Source organism: Haliaeetus albicilla, chromosome 23 (assembly GCF_947461875.1).
Source record: "Haliaeetus albicilla chromosome 23, bHalAlb1.1, whole genome shotgun sequence".
NCBI classification, from domain to species: domain Eukaryota; kingdom Metazoa; phylum Chordata; class Aves; order Accipitriformes; family Accipitridae; genus Haliaeetus; species Haliaeetus albicilla.
Window position 1 is genome coordinate 26183397 of NC_091505.1, and position 20423 is coordinate 26203819.

Below are 20423 nucleotides of genomic sequence, written 5' to 3' on the forward strand. Positions count from 1 at the left end.
CACCCTCTAATCAGCCAGAAAGCAAGAGGGAAAACAGCTGCCAAATCCAAGCAGAGGGGTTGGGGTGGGTGGGGGATGAAGCTTGCAATAAGACCCAAGTTTTAGTAACAAAAAGCCTATCTTTTGCACTGGCAATTAAATCTGGTCAGAACAACTCAGGCACCTAAAGCATCAAAAACCATCCCTGTCCCTTGCTCTTGTTGCCCTAATACAAAAAAGCCATTGACTGGGAGGATATTCAGGCACTTTCCAACGCAAGACATATATTAAGTTGTTAAATAGTCCCCTGAGAAAAAAAACAGCAATCCTTATAGCTGAGAAAGAAATGTTTCAGACAGAACTATGCACACAGCCTTAGGGATGAGTCCTTTGCCTGCTGCAGTAGAGATGAGTCCTGTTCTGGAGAAGGGGAAGGGCATGAGGACTGGCTGTTCACCCTATGCCGCCAGCAGCTGCAACACGGTCCTGCAGTGCTGCAATGGAAGAGCCCTGAGGAGGACAGCTTGGTGGAAGTGGGGAGGGGAGGAGAAAAGTATTTGTGTCATGTCTTGTTTTATCTTGTGCCTAATATGAATAAACAATGACTATATGCATCGTGAAACCAAAATAAGGAATTCAAAACTGACCAGACTGCTCTGCATATATATATTTAATTCAGGATTTTCTCCGAAATATACCTGACAGTGTTCTATCCTCAGACATGCACGGACTGTGGATGGAAGCTGTGGACACGGAAAATCGGGCACATAAGATTGAAGCTATCAAAAGGTTCGTAAAAGCCTTTGTAAAAGCTTCTTTTGGTGGGAGAAGGGGGAGCATATAGCCTTAAGCATAGACTTCGTCTTCTGGGAGAGTCCTGGCAATGCTCTAGACCACAGCAAAGCTATTGCTGATTGCCAGTGTCACTGGTCAGAACATTTTCATTTCAATGGTCTTTTATGAACATTGTTAACATTTCTGACCCCCAAAAATGTCATTAGAAAATTCTTTTCTGATGACCAGTTCAGATTAGCAGAACCAGCAAACTGAAAAAGCACAATAATTCAGCCGCCAGGAGTACATCAAATGTTAGTGGAATTAGGTCCTTAACATTAGTAACTTTTTTCTTATGTGCACAAAATGAAGCTAGTTGTCATATTGGCAGTTAGAAGAAACAGCCCTGCCAAGATGGTGACTGGGATCTTGAAAATGGCTTTTCTGCCTTGAAACTGCTGCCCTGAGCAAGAATAGTCTATCAGCATCCTGTGAGATATGCAGTATATCAAACCTCTTCTTGTCAATGGCTCAGTTCAGTTTGGCCTGGGCCTCCTTCCTCCATTATCTCTGTAGCATGGGACACAGGCAATGGCATTGTCTCCTGTGCTGCTGGCCTGGAGCTATATGCATCTCCTTTGGGCAGTCCTTGTTTTGTTAAGGCATTACAGACTTCTGCTCACGTGTTCTGGATGTAAGTCCCTTGGTCCCTCTGGGTCTGTGACCGGAGGGGATAAGCAATATGGATGTAAAGTTGTGGCTCTCACATAAGTTAGTGGAGGGGAGTGACACAGTCTTACTTTATTATCAAATGTGAATGTCTCAAACTGGTTGCAAAAGGGCAGAAGGGGGCAAAAGCTTTGGGAAGCAACATCTGATATTTGAAGATCAGATTTTTGTGAACAGCACTGTTTTCCTTTGTTCCCACTCCCTGAATAGTCTAGTCAACCAGCTTCCAGAGGCCAACCTCATCTTACTCAGACACCTCTTTGGAGTTCTCCATCATATTGAGCAGAATTCCGGCGTGAATCAGATGAATGCCTTTAATCTGGCTCTTTGCATAGCACCAAATATGCTGTGGCTACCAAGTCCCACTGGGCCTGAAGAGGAGAGCAGGTCTACAAAGAAGGTAATCTATCATGGGTTTGGCTTAATGCTTATTTTCCCCTTTTAATGCTTTTTATGGGCACTGTATTTTGTAGACTAAAGGAAGGCATAGGATCAGTGACAGTACTGGCTGAGCAGCCGGGCCTCATCCTTTCCCCTGTGCAGCTGCGCCTTTGCTGGTAGGGGAATTTAGCCACTCAGTTTATCCAGGGTGGAAAGGGAAGCTGTGGTTGCTTTACCAGATGAACTTCCTATATGGTCAAGCAAGCACAAGAAAGATGGAGCAGCTGAAGTTAGACACTGCCACTTCATCTGGGTCTAAAGCCATCTTGCAGAGACAAAGTAAGCAATGACCATGACAGTGCATCAGAGGGGAGGAATGCTTGCTTGTAGCTTATGAGGTGTTATCAATAGTAAGGAAAATTGTAGAACATGCTGTACCCGCCTCACTGTACCAGTTCATGTAGCTCATATTCTTGCCCCAGGTGTAGTTCATACAGATGCATTGCCACGTTCTTAACAGCTTCTTGAGCAAAAGATTATGTAGGAAATTACATCTTTGTCAAAGGAAAATGAACATTCTGGGACTGACTTGACTTGCTTTTTATAGCTGGTTATATATTCATGAAACTGACTCTGTAAATTCATGTCTTTGCCAGGTGGCCTTGTTAGTGCAGTTCCTGATTGAAAACTCAGGAGAGATTTTTGGAGGTGACATTGCTTCCTTGTTTCAAAGACCAGACAAAAAGAAGTCCAAAAACTCAGAGGAATCTCTGGGTAAGTTGGTGGTACTGTATCTTCCAAAAATGCTTAAAATCTTTTAATAGGCAAACTCCTCATACAAAAGAGTTTGCCTTCCCTTTGTGTCTCTTCAAGGAAAAGCATTGAAAAACAGTTGGTTTTGGTTTTCCCTTTGCCTGTCAGGCATAGGCAGGAAGCAAGGGCAAAGCAGAGAGCTGAGGTGCATCACTTCAAATGTGTCCCTGCGGACGGCTGTCTTTCTCTGTGGCTCCTGTTCAACCTATTCCAGCCATCACAAGAATTTAGTGTAGCCTTAGAAATGCCATGTCCCAGCAGTCTTTTCTGCCAGATTAGTTCTGTAAAGCTAAACCAGATGGTTGAATGGAAAGAGGTCAAGTTGTCTCTGTTAACTATCCTATGAATACAGGCCAGTGGTGAAATCTCAGGTCATTAAGCCAGAATTCTTGATATTGTTCCCAGTCCTGCTGTGGTCCCTGTGAAAATAACGGATCATCTTTGCTTTTCCATGGACTTGACAGTACTTCCCTGCCTTGGTTGTAAGGTACTGTATGGGGTTAGGAGACATAGGCAACAAATTAATTTGTGTTCTCTGCCCCAGGCATAGGCTTGGCTCAGCATGATGATTCTTCTGATGAGCTGGAATTTTCTGCTTGTGACCCAGAAGGACCAAAGCACCACCTGGTACCTGAAACAGATGCCATTTTTGAAGCATCCAGCAGCTTGTTACTCGATGAGGATCAGGAAGACTGGGACTTGTTCAGTGAGATCACAGCCTGCTACCAAAGCAAAGCCCGGAAGAACACCAGTGCAGACAGCTATGACCTCCTGGAAGAGGAGGGCTCCTTCTGCTCCATCGGCTCAATACGCTCACTCAGCCCGGCCAGGGACCGGTGCTCATCCGAGCCCAGCGTCTGCCTCAGCTCCCAGCTTCCTGCTCAGAGCCATGAGCCGGTGGCCCGCCAGTCCAGCTGCGATGCCACCATTATGCACAGCCATACAGATTATATCCACAGGCTCAAGCAGCTGCAGGTGGAGAGCCAGAAGTTGATTGATGAAGGCCTAAGCCCTGGGGTCAATAAGGCCAGGCAGAATTTGTGGCAGTCACCTCAGACCAGCTCTAGGGTGAAGCAGCTCAGCCTTCAGAAATCCAGCCTATCCAACAGGTCCAGCTTCTCTAGCCTGTCCTCTACCACCACCTCCCCATCTGCCTCCTCACTCAGCTCCTTAGACAGTGCTTTCTCCTACTGCTCAGAGTCATCAGCCATTAGTCCCACAGACGTCTCATCCCTGCCATTCATGTTCGGCACGTCTGCCAGGCTTCATGCTGTGTCGCCCAAGATTGCCAAGAGGTCCCTGAAAGAGTGGCACAAGTCCTTCACATCTCCTGTGCCTTTACATCTGTGTGACCTGGACAGTTTCCATGAGTACGAACACAAGGCTGTAGAGAGCAGTCATTGCTTTGCAGAGAGCAAAAGTTTTCCATCTGTCAGCAGAGCTGCCGTGGGAAGCCCACTAACTGACACTGACTGGGAAGAAGAGGAGAGACAGCCGAGTGGTGTAGTGGGCCCTGGCCCAGGGCTCAGCAGCTGGGATTATACCAAAGAGTTTGAACAAAACCCTGAGCTGCCAGCTGCCAGCCCAGCCAGTGAGAAATCCCCACAGATCAGCCACCAGCAGCATAGGGAGAAGGCAGTGAAGAACATAGAAATCAAAAGCATTGATGCCTGCCCTCCAAGCCAGGAAAGCCTGAAGCGCACCAAGATAACTTTTTACATGGCCCCAAATAAAGAAAGCTCTTGGGGGTCTCCAGTGGAAGAAGAGAGATCCATGGCAAACACCAGCAGCAGTGACTCACCCAGCAGCAGCAGTGAGCAAAGCCTGTCTAAGAGCTTGCAGACTGTGAGAGTCCATATCCCCCAGACAGTTTTCTATGGGCAAAATACCCCCCTTGTCCTGCAGTCCATCTCCAGGCGCTATCACCATGAACCAATGATCCCATCCCCGCAGGCAGAGCACAAAGAGAGCCCCCAAAGTGCCTCCACTCCCGAGGAGCTGGAGAGCAAGCCAGTGGAAATGGCGCAGGCGCCAACCCAGAGCAAGGGCTTCAACACATTCAGCCACACCATCCATATCATCCTCCCCGCCTCCATTCAAAACACCGTCAGGGAGTATTTCAAGCACGATGAAACCAAGCCCTGTCCCACGGCTGAGGCAGAAGCAGTGGAGAATGAACTCCTTCGGAGCAGGGTGGAATGGCTCAGGAGCCAGCCACTGGCAGAGGTGGCCACAGACGAGCGTGATACAGTGGCGTTTGCAGAAGAGACGTTTGTCTAGGGAGATGAATGTGGAAGAACTGAATATTTTTTTGTGTATGTGCAGCAGAAAATATTCTGTAAGATATGATCAGGGTGTGAAGAATCTAGCAGGCTGCATGGGGCAATAAGTGTAAAGTGACACTAATGTGTATGTAATGTTGGGGTTTAATGTTCATTTTGGCTGGGGCGGGGGGAGGAGGTTATTCTTGTTTTTTCTTTACACCCTTTTTCTATGGAAGACACTTCACTGGTTGGGTGTCTAGTGGGCTGAATGCCACTCAGGATTCTCCCTGCCCGTGAATTAGCTGACCTGTACAGGGTCTGACTCTGTTTCTTTTTAAAGCAGGAAAGGAAAAACTGTTTTATTTTCTCCAGTCAGCTGCTGATGTGCGTGGATGACCGGAGAACTGGGACAGCTAATGCTCCATCAGAATTAGATAAAACTCTTTATGCTTGCACAAAATCCTCCACTATTCACTGTTCATCACCAACATTCATCCAAAGAAAGACCCTTCACCTCCATCCCAGAAATCACTGCTGCTTTTCTCTGCTCATCTTTTGTCCCCTGGTGGTCTAGCTCACAGTCTGCATTCATCACTGTTTGAGGCTGGGTTCCAGAAACACCAAATGGAGCACAGAGCCCAAAGCCCAGCTTTCACTGACAGATGGCATATATAACATTTTAACCCCAAGATTGCTTTTTTCCCCCAATTAATTGTGCATTGATTCTCTCTTCTCATACTTCCCCCAAAGCTAGCATTTGACAGAGCCACAGTTACTGTAAAGGATTTTAGCTCTGTCACTTTGGCAGGGCTATGAACATTTGTCTTCTTTGGGATCCTCTGGGAGTAGCTGGTCCTTTTAGTCCTAGTAAAAGGTGACATTATATTTCTGTAAATGATGGTGACATTTCAGAAGGCCCTTTCCAGAGGCAGTGTGGATGGGGCAACTAATCAAATTCCTAGTCACGCTGAGAAGGACGTAAGCAGGATTTGGCTTTAGCATGAGGTTGAGGAGTTGCGGAAGTTGTCGAGAATGTTGTCGAGTGGATGCTGAAGCAAAGCCCCATCTGGCCAGAAAGTTGTCAGACAGTGCATAAGCTGAGACTGTCCAGGCTACAACAGCACTGGTGCTGTCTCAGAGAAGCATTGAGTTCCCACTCAGCATAGTACATGGCCCAGTGTGCTCCAGCAGAATTAAGTCTGGAGAAGTGCCAGGCAGGGATGGGCTAAGCAGGCTGCTTGTGTTGCACCACTAAAAAAATGCAGCCAATAGACTCTGGGAGCATCCCCATGATTCCACTCAATGCAATGCTCAGAAGCACCATAGCCATAACGGGACTTGCTTAGAGGGTTGTGATGCTGCCAGCTGAGCATTAAAGAGAAGCTGAGAGCACCACATTAGTTTGACAGGCGTTAAGAAAATGATGGGAAAAGTCTCAAAGGTTAAAAGGTTCAGGCTGTTTCATTTGAAAGTTATGCAAGAGTTTTCTAAGGTGGTTTCTCTCAGAGAGACACTCCTTTTTTACAGAGACACTCCAATTACCAGTGAATGGGTAAAGGACAAGAGAAATACATGAATCCTAATAATTGAAAGGTAGTCCCTGTGGAGAAAGTGCCCCCTGCAAGTTCCTGAGTGTCTGCAAATAGCCATACCAGGAGTTGCTTGACACCTGCCATGGTTCAGTCTTTGCACAGAGGGGGTGGGGGGGAAGCCACCTCTGTAAAATGGTCTAGTAGGTATCAGATGCCTCCACTCATCTGCCAGGTGCCTGTGACAGTCAGTGCCAGGAAACTGGCCCAGCACTCCAAATTCACGCCATCAAATACCAGGGCAGGGGAGAGAGGTGGAAGCCCAGAGCCTGCTTTCCAAGGCGTATAGAGTTTGATTTGTTATATGCAGGGTGTTTAACTCTCAGATGTAGCACTCTCTGTCCCAGATCACCTCGTTGGCCCTTGTATGATGAAAGGTGTATATAATCATAATAAAACCCCCCCGCCATCATTTCCCTCACACATGAGCACTGATGAGGCATTCACAGTCTTTTTTCCAGAGCTACAGTTGTAACTATTTCAATAAAAGACACACAAGTTTGTTTGTCATTGTGGTGCAGTGATCACCTTTTGTTCCCTTGCTCGTTCTTCCCTCTCTTCTGTGCTTGGGTGGTGGTGTTTGCAAAACACCGAACCATGCTGTGAAACACACGTGCTTCCCACCCCAGATCTGCAAGGCTGACAAGGAGCCCTGTTCCAGCAAATCGGCTCAGGCATTACTCTTATTTGTGTCTTTTCAGGAAGGCGAAACAGCACTAAATATTATGAGAAAAGTCTGTCTGTACTCGGAAGAGAGAATATTCTAAACATGCTAATGGATTGTAAACTGGCTCAGTGGCTGGGCTGGTCTCAGTTGAAACAAGAGGGACCTGGACCAAATGCAGAGTAAGAGCTCACGATTTGCGTCACCTAAAAAAATTACAAGCAAGATAGAAAGAGATTAGTTTATAGAAACACTAGGAGAGGCGGGGCAAAACACACTGTCATCTTCTCATCTTAGGCTGCCTAATATGGGCGCATTTCCCTGCATAGTTGCTCTAAGCCAGGTCTCTATTAATATTTTTTTTTCATTTAAAACAAAACAAAATCCTCTAAAATTTATCAGAAAAGGCAGCACAATCCACTGGTCCCTTTGGGAGCATGTGGCTGCACAGCAGAGGCAGGGTGCTACACAAGACAGAGGGAGACGAGTTCCGCAAAGGCACAGAGACCTTGCGCACCTGCTACCTCTAGGCCTAGGCATGTAAATCTGCATACCCCCTTTTCCATGAGCCCAGGCAATAATGCAATTCTGAGGGTCCATCTTGCTGGAGACCAAGATGCTCCCCACATTTTGGCACCCAATCCTACATCCAGTAAGTTAGCAGAAGCATTCCACTTTATTCCAGGCCATCAAAATACATGTAGCAAATTAGTCGTAGATTTCCTAGGCATAGCAGACCAGGAAACTTGCAAGCTGTGCCACCATCCAGCATTCTCTAAGTGTAGTTGAGGAATATGTAAGTGCCTTAATAATAATGCCCCACCTCTAAACCTCCCAAATCCTGGCCACAGTCCCCATGGGGACATAAGACATAAAGACAAAAAGGTCCTAGAACTCCTAGCTTCTACTGAACAATAATGCCAAACTACTGCTTTTAATCCCAGGAAACTCAAGGCCCAAGTATAAATTGCCCAAAACACAAATTCTGACTTAATTCTTGTGAGAGCACCCTGCTTTCCTGTCAGTCCCTGGCAGGAGACACCCAGCAGTGGGTCACCATGCCACCTGGGGCTGTGATTTCACCCCACACTCCCACAGCAGCTTGCAGATGTGCTGTCAGTGCTCCCATCGGTGCAGCGTCACAGAGGGGAAAGCTGCACAGCAGCAGACAAGTCAAGATAAGGAAAAAGAAAAATGCTCTTTGCCTTCCTGCAAAGAAGGAAGGTGCAACTGTTTTAGCTTTATCTTCCTTGTAAATACCTGTTCATCTTCTGTCATGTGGTGGAGTCTCTGGACAAGCACTCCTGGGAAGTCTAAGGAAGACAATTACAAAACATTCAAATAAGGGCCCCTTTCCTCAACAGGAGAGTACCCCATCCTCACAGTCATTGCCTTTGTCACTGATTTACACCTGCTGAGAATGTGATCTGTGATGCCTTAGGGTGCTGCTTGATGTCATTTTCCTGTTGCTTACTATATCCAACTGCTATCAAAATTCCTTTCTCAAAACTCTCAAGTGGGATGTGCCCCTCCCTGAGATGCAGAGGTGTATTTGGAAGTCACCAAGCAGTCCTGAAAAAGTTCCACAGCACCCAGCTTACTCATAACAAGAAATACCAAATACATAGACAGTTGGCTTTCTGCCCCAGAAAGGCCACATTTTCTTTTAATGTATAGCCCTCAGACACAAATAGGTTTCCCTTCTCCCTCTGCCCCTTTTCAGATCAAAAGGAGATATTTAGTCCAAGTTGGCCTGACACATACTGAAAGCCCTACTCAGAGCCCTGCCAGACACAGTCACTCAGGAAGACATGTTATGTGGTTGCCATCTGGGAAGTGAGGAGCCTTCATGACCTGCTCCCATTATAGACTAAGGCCAGACAAGTCCAGCTCATTTGCCTTGAAGAGACAATGACTGATGCACTTCAGCCTCTTCTCATTTCTGCTTGGCATGTACAATTTGTTCCCTTACCCTGCAGGCTGACAGAAACAGTGATGGAAGTGCCCAGGGCAGCTGTAGTTTATTTCAACCATCTCAATCCCATTTCTGACATCCCAACAGAGTCAGGAAAGCCAGTCTCTCAAGACATATTTCTCCCCATCCTTTGCAGGTAGCTCCTTTGTACAGAGTCCTCTCTGCTATCCCATGGCACCTTCAAGGGACAGAGCCTTGCCAAAGAGCAGCTATTCTGGCTACCTGCATATCACAGCAAACAGCTTGCACCTGGAAACTTTTTCTTCAAAGGTCACCCATGCTCTGAAGAGGAATGCTACAGTCAACCCACCCTTTCAAGACAGCAGCTATTCCCTCCCTCGCCATCCCACCAGCATATGGCATCGCACCTCTGTGTAGAGAACTGACATCTTTCAGCAGCAACCTGTGGTCCAGCTTCAAACTCACAAACAGGAGGGGGCTGAAGAGTGGGACTGCAAAGCTCCGGATCATCTCTGCTTTGCAAACAGATAGTGGCAGCATCAGGAGTGGGGAGAGACGTGAAGTGGTACTGAAGGTGGTGGCTTTACTGCTTTCATTTAATCCCTTTTTATTCTTTTTGCTTTATTATAGCAACCTGGGGCAAGTCGGAGGAGAAAAGGTTTGGGAGAAACAGGCACACCCTGGAAGAGTTTCCTGAGGTTTAACAAAGGGCTACCCTGTAGAAGGTTTGGCCTTGCACTAGCTTATGTGAAATGCCAATCGAGAGCCTCTGAAGCCCCAGTACACCACCACAGCCATGGTCCCAAAACAGGGCTGGGACCCCGCAAAAACCCCACCCTACTGCATTCACCTCCTACAGCAAGTGGTTCTGGCCCACACTAGAAAATTCCCCCAGTAGACAGCTGCCTGCTCTTTTCCCCGGATAAAGTTTTGTACCGGTGTTTGCATGATGGACCAGAGAGGAAGCCAAAGCCTGTAGTGGGGAGTTACAGGGCGTCACTCTTCACCTGTGCCCGAGAGCCCCCCGCGGACACGGGACCACCCTGAGAGGGGCAGGGCTCGGGCCAGCAGTACCCCTCCCCGAAAGGAAGGTGTGGAGGGAGGCAGCACCGAGGTCACCGAACACGGACAGCAGCTCCCAGCTCCCCGGGACAGAGCCAGCCACGGGCAGAGACGAGGAGATGAGGGAGGGAGACGCGACGAAGCCGCGTCCTCCTTCCCGCCGCTGCGGGCGCCGGGCGCTGCTGCTGCACCGCGAGCTCCACCTCGCGTCCCCGCGAAGCCCCCGGCCCCCCCAGCATCGCCCGGTGGTGGTGGCTGATGCCAGCGACTGCCGATCCGAGAGCTCGGAGGTGACGTTCTCGTCCTGCTGAACTTTTCCAGGCGGGTCCTGGCCTGCGAACCCAACACAAACCACAGGTCAAAGCCAGCGGGTAACGGGGGAAACGAACTCCAGGAGGAGGCAGAGTTACGAGGTGATCCCAGACAAAATCATTCAATATGCTTGCAGAGATCCTGACCTTGGAAAGATCCTTTCCACTCACTTTGCACCAGGATGCTTAAACTTGGAGTTTGCAGCTCTTATTTCAAATCTAAAGGAGGACGTGTACGTCTGAAAGTGTTTACCCTCCTCTGCCCCCAGCTACAGCATTCAGTCTAACAAGAAATATTACCTCTCTCTCTGTACAAAATTTGTTTTTCACCCATCTAATCAGGTAGTATTGTCACAGGCTGAAACACCTCAACTTGTGGAATTTTACTTAATTTATTGCCGATTAGCATAACCTTTTAATTACTGATTCAGTAACTGGGGGAGGGAAGGAATATGACAAACAATTAAAACAACAGGGACACACCAGTAGCTCCCAATCCCTTCAGTGAGGGAAGAGGTGGCACAGGAGGTCAGGGTATGTGCATAACAGTTTCTTCCTGCCAGTCCTGGCTTCTTACTCATTTACTTCCAGTGCTCCTGGTTTCTTAATTACTACATCTGCTCAAGTGTTGATCCTCCAGGGGCCACAAGTCCCCCAGGGGTGTCCCTGCCCTGGCATGGGTCATCCACGGGCTGCAGTCCCTCAGGGTTGTCCCCGCTCCAGCGTGGGTCATCTATGAGCTACTTCCCTTCAGAGATATGCCTCCTCTGGGACAGAGCACCTCCTTCCATGACAGGGTCACTGACACTGTCCCCCTTCCACCTGCCTCCTCCACTCCCTCCTCCCATGTCACCTCCCGTGTCTCCTTTTGTGCATGTTCCTTGTCTCTCCTACTCCTAGTGGCTATCACTCCTTAAATGTATTTGAGCACAAGTGCCACATGCTCCTCTGACTGATTTAACTTTTGGTGTGCAAAGGGGTTTTTACGCTGGTTTCAGAGCCAGCTGGAAGGGGCTGTGACAGTCATAGAACAGTTGCTGGCCTCCCACACAGGGCAGTCCCATCCCATCCCTCCCACCCCCCCACCAAAACTCTGCAATTTATGCCAAATAAAACTGTGAATGCTCTAATATAAGAAAAGCATTTTTTAAATGTATATGTCTTTTATGGGGTTGATACCTTGCCTAAGAACAGTAACTTGTTGCTTTAAATTGGTTGCTAAACATAGCCTGGGTTTTAACTAAACCCATAGGAAAAGTTTCTGTGCAGAATTCTGTTTGTAAAACTCAGTTACAGATCATGGATTCTCTATGACATTTAGATGGCAAGATTGACATATTTACTCAAACACGAGGGGAAAATCCAGTCAAGTAAACTGGGGCAACAGGATATTATACCTAAATTTCCATCAAACTCATTCTATTCCAGCCAGGCTCATGTTACCAGAAAAGTGCATCTCACAGGTCTAAAAGCCTGTTTATTAGAATTTTATTTGACATATGTGGTAGTACAGCAATGGGAAAATTTAGTATTTGGAGAAAGTAGCAGATTATGGCACGTAACAATTCAGTGACATGTAACATCTCAAATTCATAGCAAATGGTTCCCTCTTATAGGAAATGTCAGCATTCAAATGGTTATCAGTATGTTCTTGCTAACCAAACTCAGGTAGCCTATGTCATCAAGCCAATCAGAACACTGTCTTGTATTTGGAACAGCTCTCTTCTTAAGCTTCCCAAATTGGGAAAAGTCTGCTCTACAGTTAAAGAGCCAAGCCTTGCAAAAATCCCAGCAGTTGCTTAGAATAGCAGAATTCCTTATATTTCAAAAGGAGAGGGTGAGTCACATACAGCACAGATGTGTACCGTCACCTACCCAGGGAAATAAAGCCATACACTTTGGTCCAGTTGTGTTCAGCAGAGCACTTAAGCACTTAAACTTAAAACATGTACCAAAGACCCTAGCATTAAGCTTTGTTTAAACAAGAGATTTGCCAAACAGGCATTTATACCAAATCAGACCTCTACGGTCAAGCCAGCCACGTAAAGCAATAGTGTTAACCAAAAGCAAAGTACCCTGCCACACCTAAAATGAGGACACAAGTTGTGCAGGAGTCATTTCCGGTTACTGTTTGCTTTGCTTTCCAACCTCCAGCTGCCTCCTGATGTCTGATACATCCATGGGCACCCGCACCGTCAGACCATCCATCGACTTCTTAATGCACACCTGGCAGCCAAGGCGAGATCTGAGAAGGAAACATTAAGTGAGGCTCATCTGTTCCCACAGTAAAGGAAGAAATTCCCCACCCACATTGGGATGCCTGGTCCAGGCTAGGTTTTCACTAAAGTTCCTATTAAAGGTCTCCTGTGCCCCAGGAGAAAGCAGCTCTAGAGGTACAACCATAGTACAGAATAAGTCCTGTCCTCTTGGAAACAGATGCCAGGTGCTGAGAATCTGCCTCAGGGGCTTGAGAATCTACTGCGATCAGCAGGGAGGCTTACGTCTCAGTGAGTCCATACGCCAAGTCCAGCATGTCCAGCTCTTCATCTGAGATGGCATCCAGCTTTTGGAAGGTATCCTTCTCAAAGATGAGGTGACAGGTGGAACAGGCTAATGTCCCTTCACATGCACCTGGTGGAGAAACACAGGAGAGACAGCAAATCAGAAAAAACAAGGGGGTGAAAGAGATCATCTTCCAGAACCACGTGAGGAAAGGTCCTTTAACAGATCTGGAGCATGTCAAAAGAGATGCCAGAAAACACAGCAGATGGATGCAGATTTCAGCCTGCCTCTTCTCTGGGAGGATCATAGTCAGTTTTCAAATTTGTACGTCAGCTCTAACCAGCCAAACACATCAACACAGGCCACTGGAATCCCAGCAGTGATAGTGTGGAAGTCACACTGCCATCTCAGTGTGGTAACCAGCCCAGCAAGCAGCTGTTGGGGAAGAGAAGCTTGCTTCATGGTCTCACCAGAACACAGTGGCATGTCTACAGCTGCACTATTCCCAGGTACCCACTAGTCACAGCACAGACACATAAATCCTAAGAGCACATACCCTTGTGCAACACCTACCAAATCCATCAATGGCCAAGTTTTGATTGACTACCACTTCCAGCAAACTCTCCCCTTCTTTAGCTGTGGCCGTAAGTCGCTCTCCATCCCGATTTATAAAATGCACCGTCACCTGGTCAGCAGAGCTGTAAGAAAAGTTCGCAAAAATCAGAGGAGCCCACCATTTCCTGCCCACCCACTGTTGAAGTCTTTTGGCTGAGGACTAGAGACATGGCACTTGGAGGGAAATGTGCATGCAAACACCTTTCTAGGATTACACCACGCATGTCAGAAAAGATTCAGATTATCAGTTCTCAGTGGCAGGCAAATCTGAGTTGACCCAAAATATTTCCCACTTTATGGAACATCCTTCAGAATAAACACTTAGCTGCACATGAACAAGTGGAGATGCTCTGCATCCGCTGCCTCTCCTTGGGCTGGCTGGCAGACAGAGTGCCTGTAGGCAGGTAAAGCATTTGCAAGTCCCAGGCTTGGGATATTAATCCTGGATGGAGTGATATAACAACAACAAAAGTGCTCAGGATCAGACACTAATCATGCAATAAGGGCTGTTGTCATCCGCATTTTGTTTCCCCTTCCCTTCCCAAGGCAGTTACTTGATGACTGTTCTCTTTCTGCTGCTTGATCTTTCACGAAGTGCCCACTCCTTCCCTGAACTCAATCACAGGGAGCCTTGTGATGAGACATGCTCAGCTCCAGCTTACAGAGCAACCATGCTGAGTAATGTCCTCTGAGCTGATGTGATCCTTGCTCAGGAGAAATTGCTAGTTATTTTGACAGCCTGCAAGATTTATTCTGGTAGAGAGTTAAGAACAAGGCCACCAGCATCTCTTAGTGATGACTTGTGGAAACTGCATCTACAAATAAGAAGGAAACAGCATCCACTTCATCTCCTCCAGACCAGGCTCTCCCTACCAGCACAGAGAAGGCTGCCACCCTGACAGCAGTGTCAGGGATTTCTCACCAAGACAGTGTATTCTGAGACCATCTATTATATTTGCCAGGGGAAGCACATGAGCAAACAGTAGGTTTTCTTATTGTACATACCCAAATGGTCACTTAGAAGCAGGAGGTCACAGTTACCCAAAGGTCCCACCTCCTGTGCTGAAACAAGGCAGCACCCTGGAGGCAGTAGGTATTTTGCCCAGTACCTCTCCATGTGGCACTGCCCAACTGCCCATCATGTCAAAGTCCAGGACATTCTCCAGTGGCAGAAGCTAGGTCCACCCTCTTCTCCTCCATCAGGCCAACAGCACACACTGCTCTCCCAGATCTTTGGAAAGATCCACCTCTGTCTCCCACAGCTCTGATAAACTCCTGAGCACTAGCAATGTCAGCGCTGCCCTGTGGCCTTGCTGCTCTCAGTTCTGGCATAGGATGAAAGAACCACAGCCTTGAAGATAGAGTGAGTTTCGCAGTGAGAACTGGCCAAGGTCACAATCCCCTGATTTTTCCCCACTTACACAAGACTGAGTGAAGCAGCATCCAGCGTCTTCCAACAAAAGTGCTGTTTGTTATACAGTTTGGTAACACCTCTCCTGGAAGCCCTGGGGCCGGTGAAACAAACAGCAAGTATGGCTCAGAGCTCTGAGAATTTCTAATATTATCTCCTGACTTCTTGTAATGTATTTGCAATATACCCTGAATACAAACTGTCACAGCCCCAGAGTCACACATTACAGCAAACCCACCAGCCCAGGAGTGCTGCAGTGCCTACACTCCTCTATGCCAGGCATCCTCCTGGAAAGTCACAGAGACTGGGAGGAGGAACTGGGTAAATGGTAATTGTCCCTGGGATAGCAACACCAGCTGCTGAAAGGACTTGGACTTGCCTTGTCTGCTCATCCCTCTCTGCTCTGTGGCAGATGAAAGTGAAGAGTGTGGAGATCTCTGCTGATTTCCTTTTAATGTTAAGCACAGAAATATATAAGGATCAAGTTTAGACAATTTCCTTTGCTCTTTTTTAACTCACAAGAGGCAGAGGTGGAGTACGGGGGATGTATCCAGCTGAATAGGAGATAGGAAAGAATTCCTGTAGAAATGTGATGGAAAAGGGGGAAGAAACGTTCTCCTCTTTCAAGTTTGCAGCTCTTGTTCATTCTGCTTCACATAAAACATAATCATCATCTAGATCTAACCCCATTTACCTGCTGACAAGTCATTGCAGTACATCTCTTAAGGATGCTGTTCCTTCAATTGTCATATGGACTTCATCAGCAACATTTCAGGTGCAGAAAATTCCAAACAATTACCTCTTTCGAAAGCCAACCCCCATATTCCATCAAAATTTGGAAGTGCAGAAAAAGAGATGAAACTATTTTTTGCCTTCTCTACTCTTTTGTTTTCAGTTGCATCTTGATTCAGCCAGCAGGAGCAGAATACAGGGGCCACTGTACCTTCATCTGAGGAGGCCAGCTTCCTGTTTTTCAGAAAGCTTCAGCAGAAAACAATGCCTGGGCCATTAGTCTACAACAGGGTCCCCTGGTTATGAAAACAGCTGTGAAGTTAGCACCGAGACCATGCGGCAGAGGGAAGAGTTTCCCACGTGCAGAATGGAAAGATCATGTTGCAGTCATGCACAGCCGAGCAGGGCCACCCTATTTCCCAAAGCAAACAGCCAAAGAACATCTTTAAGACATTTTAGTCTCCTTCATAGAGACACCCACAGACATTTCTTTGTAAATAAGCAATTTAAAGACTAGTTCTCAAATGTCAAAAGAAAACAAAACAACCCTCTCCGTATTTTGATGGATTAGACCCATTTAGTCCATTTTTATGGCAAATAGGCAGGTTTCCTGGCAATGTTGGTTTTACAGTTATGGGTGAAATAATTTGTAACACAATAGAAATGGTAAAGTCATAGGACTTCACTTAATGCTGCAACTCAATGCATTCTTCAACAGGATAATGAGAGCTGGCTGCCTGCAAGCAGACACTGCTGGATCCAACAATCCCCAAAGCTGCACAGATGATTATTGACAGAAAACTTCATTCATGTTGTCTTTGAGGCACTTAGAGCTTCAGCCGACATCATTCCCAGGAGGATCCCCGCACCAGGCTCCCGCCAATACTAGGAGGATTTGTACTCTGTGGCTCCTCCTGGACACAGCCCTGCTTTGACTCTTGCTGCCAGTTAAATGAGCCCTGAGACAGCTGAGTTGCAGCCAGGGTCTGCACACAGGGTACCCAGTTAGATATAAGGAAGTACAGATGGTATTGCCACAGACCCCCTGCATGACTTCAGACAAACCTGGGTGCAGCAGAACTCACCCTTCTCAAGAGCAGGGATGATGCCAAGTGCTCCCGACCACAACATAGAGAGCATCTGTAAGCAGCTTCTCTCTCTTCACTGGCTGTAGGGGAAATTTAAGTTGTTTGTCTGTGTTCTTAGTGTAGGTGCCTCTGCTGAGGGCATAAACCCAGCCTGATTACTCCCTGTTTTCACTGTTCAGTTCAGTCATCTTTTGAAACTATGAAAAAAATCCTTTCATGTTTTATTAAGAAAATAATTTTGAACCAGGATTTTAAAACCAACTCAAAATTGATCAGGCTAATTTTGCTTCATTTAGGCTGAACTATCTTACAATGGCATTACTGTCACAGGAACACCGTCAGAGCTTTAGAAAGATTTTATCAGGACATGACAAACTCAGCACAGCAAGTTCAACACATGCCAACTGATTATTCTCTTTCAAACAAAATCTCCCTGTCAGTGTTTTTCCCTAAGAGATACTTTCCAAGGCCACACAAAACAGCAAGATGCCTACAAGTACTGCCAGAAATAACTTCATAAGCAACAAACCAATTAGAAAGAAAACCCATTGATAACAAGTCTTCATAAACCCTATTAAGCAGGGTTATCAGTATAACTTTTCTCTAAGGTCAGATAGCAAAATGGCTTATCGTATTTTCTGTGATGTTGGTTGGGTCTTTTTCTCAATGTCTAGCAGATTACAGTCTGACCCAGATCATACTGGTCTAGGAGATCTACAAATTCCCTTTATTTTGCTCAGAGAAATGCAATCTCCTTCTGAATTATCCCTAAAAAACAGAGGAAAGACTGGCAGTGAGTCTGCAGTAGTTCCTGCTATAGAAATACAGATGAGTACTCTGTGCCAGGCAGCCTCTCTTCTGTCAGCCCCATCCTTTCAGCACATGGGGACGGCCGGCTCCTGTGCCTTTACGATTCTATCTTTGAAGGATGTCCACCCTTCCTGCACTTCTTTGCCCTTCAGGACTGCCTCCCAAAGGGCTCTGTCAACCAGGCCCCTCAACAGGCCAAAGCCTGCCCTTTCAGGTGACCAGCTGGGAGTCCTCCACCCTGGCAGGGACCAAATGCATTTAGAGGCATTTCTAAACACAAGCTTCTGACCAATTTCCACCAGAGTTCAACTCACAAACTCAGCCACCATGACAACTGTGCATCCTGTCCTGAGCAAGCGCTCTCAGCAAATCCCAGCACAAGTCACTGGCTCAGGAGCCTAGCAGGGCACCGGCGCCATGGGCTCGTACAGCCCCTCGCATCTACAGCCACCATCGCAGCCCTTGAGCCAACCTCCCCATCTCCCTAAGAAGGGCACACCAACAAGGCACGAGAGCTTGCAGTGTGGCTTCACATAACCTAAAGAGAGCATTTTGCTCCCTGGAGCTGCAGACATCATCAGCTCCCTACTCCGGCTTTACAACGGCAGCGACAAGAAACTTAAGAGAACTTGCAACTCCCAGAGCAACCCAGTGGTCATCCCAGCTTCCGCACAGCAGGAATACAGCAGGCTTGTGGCCCAGCTGTCCAACACACCTTGCTCACCATCCCCATGTGCCATGTCATCATCTATATGCTCAGTATCCAGGCCATGAGCTGTGGCCCCCACAGCTCCAGAAGCAGGGAGCAGCATCTCTCACAGCCTGGCTCCCTGCACCACCTTCCTCCTGTCAGCATCTGCTTAGCCCGCACTTCCTCACCCACCACCTCCTGCGGGCCATGTTCTGCACTGGCCTCTCTCTTCTTCCTTCTGTGGGAGAAGAGGTAAGCGCATGTCCCTCTTGAAAAGTCCCTTCCAGACACAGCGAGGTAGGGTTCAGCATTTTACTCACCTCGATTCCCCAGGGGCATCCTGGAGCTTGTGCGTGGAGCTGAAGCCTCTTTCTGACCCCTGCTTAGCTGGTGGGTGATGCTGCTCAGACACCCCACAGAGATAAATAAAGCGAATTTTGCTTACACTCAGTCCACTGAGCAAGGGTCGCATGAGCCCTGAGAAGCCTTGAGCTATCATGGTGCTTAAGTTCCTGCTCTGCCTCTCCTGAGCTGTTGTTTGTTGCAAGGCCAGCTAGATTAAGGGTTACAAGTACAGCTGAGAGGGCAGAAAAAAAGAGAAAGGAAAAAAAAAAAGAAAAAACTAGGACAGCCTCCCTGGGGGTGGAGGGAGGGAGGAGGGAAGGATGGACAGATGCTTGGATCTTGCTGCAATCCAGCCCATTAGGGCACGGGCATGAGAATTGGGTGAAGCATGGTAACATGAGCATTATCTCCACGTACCAGTCCCCAAGCAATGCTCGCCTTGTTTTGCCTTACGGACTTCCCTTTTAGGAACCAGACCTAAATCCATTTTCAGGAGTAATATTCATTGCAATGTCTAATCATACAAGGGGTTGCAAGCTGAGGGCTGGAAGAGTAGACTGGCAGGAGCACTGACAGCTGCTGCCTCAGGAAGAGAGGGGCATGCCAGTTCTTACAACAAGGTGAGAGTAAGACTTATAGATTCTGCTCTTGATGTGGATGTCATCCAGTCACATCATTGCCTTCCCTGATACTGCAGGCTCCCAGCTCTAAAATGTGAATATTCACTTACTTCGCAGGGTGGTGGTGAGAAAGAGCCACACTTTGCTCATTTGCTAAATTCTCTTCCGAAAAGGCACAGATAAGCATCATTCATTTCACACTGATACTCCACACTAGTGAGACTTCTATAGAAGAAAACTCTTTAATTTATTCCCAGAAACACTGTCACTAGTTTAGTCTACACTCCTTTCCAGGGTAAACCAATTTACCCCTGAGGACCAAAATGCAACAGCAGTGACAGTTTCAGTTCCTGTTTTTTGTGGAGTTTGAGAACAGCTCTCATCTCAGGAGTCTGTCTCTAATACCAAATTAACAGTTCACCATTTGCTAGGATGTTTGCTTTATGTAGTAACATATTAGTAGCTGGTATAAGCAAAAACCTTTGAAACTGGACTCTAATCAATCCACAGAGGGGAGAGAAACTACAGCGTAAGAGTGAGAACTGGCTGGAAAATGTTCCCCTCAACACACATACACACAGTGGATTCATAGTATGAAGATAACTGGAAAGTTTTGACTTCTCAAATGAAAATTTTCCACCCAAAGCTTTCAGGTTGGAAGGAGATGCTTAAGCTTTCTGAGAAAAGCATCGAAGACATTAAGGAGTGCAAGTATTTTCCATAAAGGGGGAGTGGAATCATATTCTTCAGTCCAATAAAGTTTTAAAGGCAAGTGTCCAAGCATTCAAACATACCACTGAGATAGCTTCAGTGGAGAGAAGCTCATGGGCAATGCATAAAGGATTAAAAAAGAAAAAAAACTCTTTTTTTTTTTTTCTTAGGGGGGAATTCCCTTTCTAAAAATCACCTGTCTACTTCCCTCTGTTCACTTTGCATCTGGTAGAGCAGCACAGAGGAATATTTCATTCCTCCTCACTCCTATTTGCCAAGTGCAGGCTGGGCATTACTGCTCCGATGACAGGACACATGGAAGAGAAACATGCAGTGCTCTGCTATAGAGGGATGTGATCTGAGATAACTTGGAGTCATATTTGCAGGGCATCACTG

At 47.0% G+C, this 20423-nt stretch overlaps 2 protein-coding genes across 5 annotated transcripts in view; one reads left to right on the forward strand and one right to left on the reverse strand.

Annotated features, from left to right (window-relative positions):
• The window catches only part of LOC104311525 (rho GTPase-activating protein 20), a 39003-nt gene extending 31964 nt beyond the window's left edge, over positions 1-7039 (forward strand). For all 3 annotated transcript variants that reach the window (XM_069811659.1, XM_069811660.1, XM_069811658.1), the window contains exons 12-15: positions 659-768; positions 1693-1882; positions 2520-2637; positions 3221-7039. In XM_069811659.1, coding sequence (XP_069667760.1) covers positions 659-768; positions 1693-1882; positions 2520-2637; positions 3221-4956 — 2154 coding nt within the window. In that variant the 3' untranslated portion in view covers positions 4957-7039. The remainder of the gene's footprint in view (positions 1-658; positions 769-1692; positions 1883-2519; positions 2638-3220) is intronic.
• Positions 7040-11959: 4920 nt separating this feature from the next.
• The window catches only part of LOC104323946 (adrenodoxin), a 14309-nt gene continuing 5845 nt past the window's right edge, over positions 11960-20423 (reverse strand). Inside the window, exons 1-4 of one of the 2 annotated variants that reach the window (XM_009927841.2) lie at positions 18672-20309; positions 13578-13702; positions 13004-13133; positions 11960-12747 (exon numbers count right to left, since the gene is read on the reverse strand). In XM_009927841.2, coding sequence (XP_009926143.1) covers positions 12627-12747; positions 13004-13133; positions 13578-13702; positions 18672-18850 — 555 coding nt within the window. In that variant the 5' untranslated portion in view covers positions 18851-20309 and the 3' untranslated portion in view covers positions 11960-12626. Of the gene's footprint in view, positions 12748-13003; positions 13134-13577; positions 13703-18671; positions 20310-20423 lie in introns of those variants that run through there. The other variant, XM_069811662.1, reaches the window with a different exon arrangement.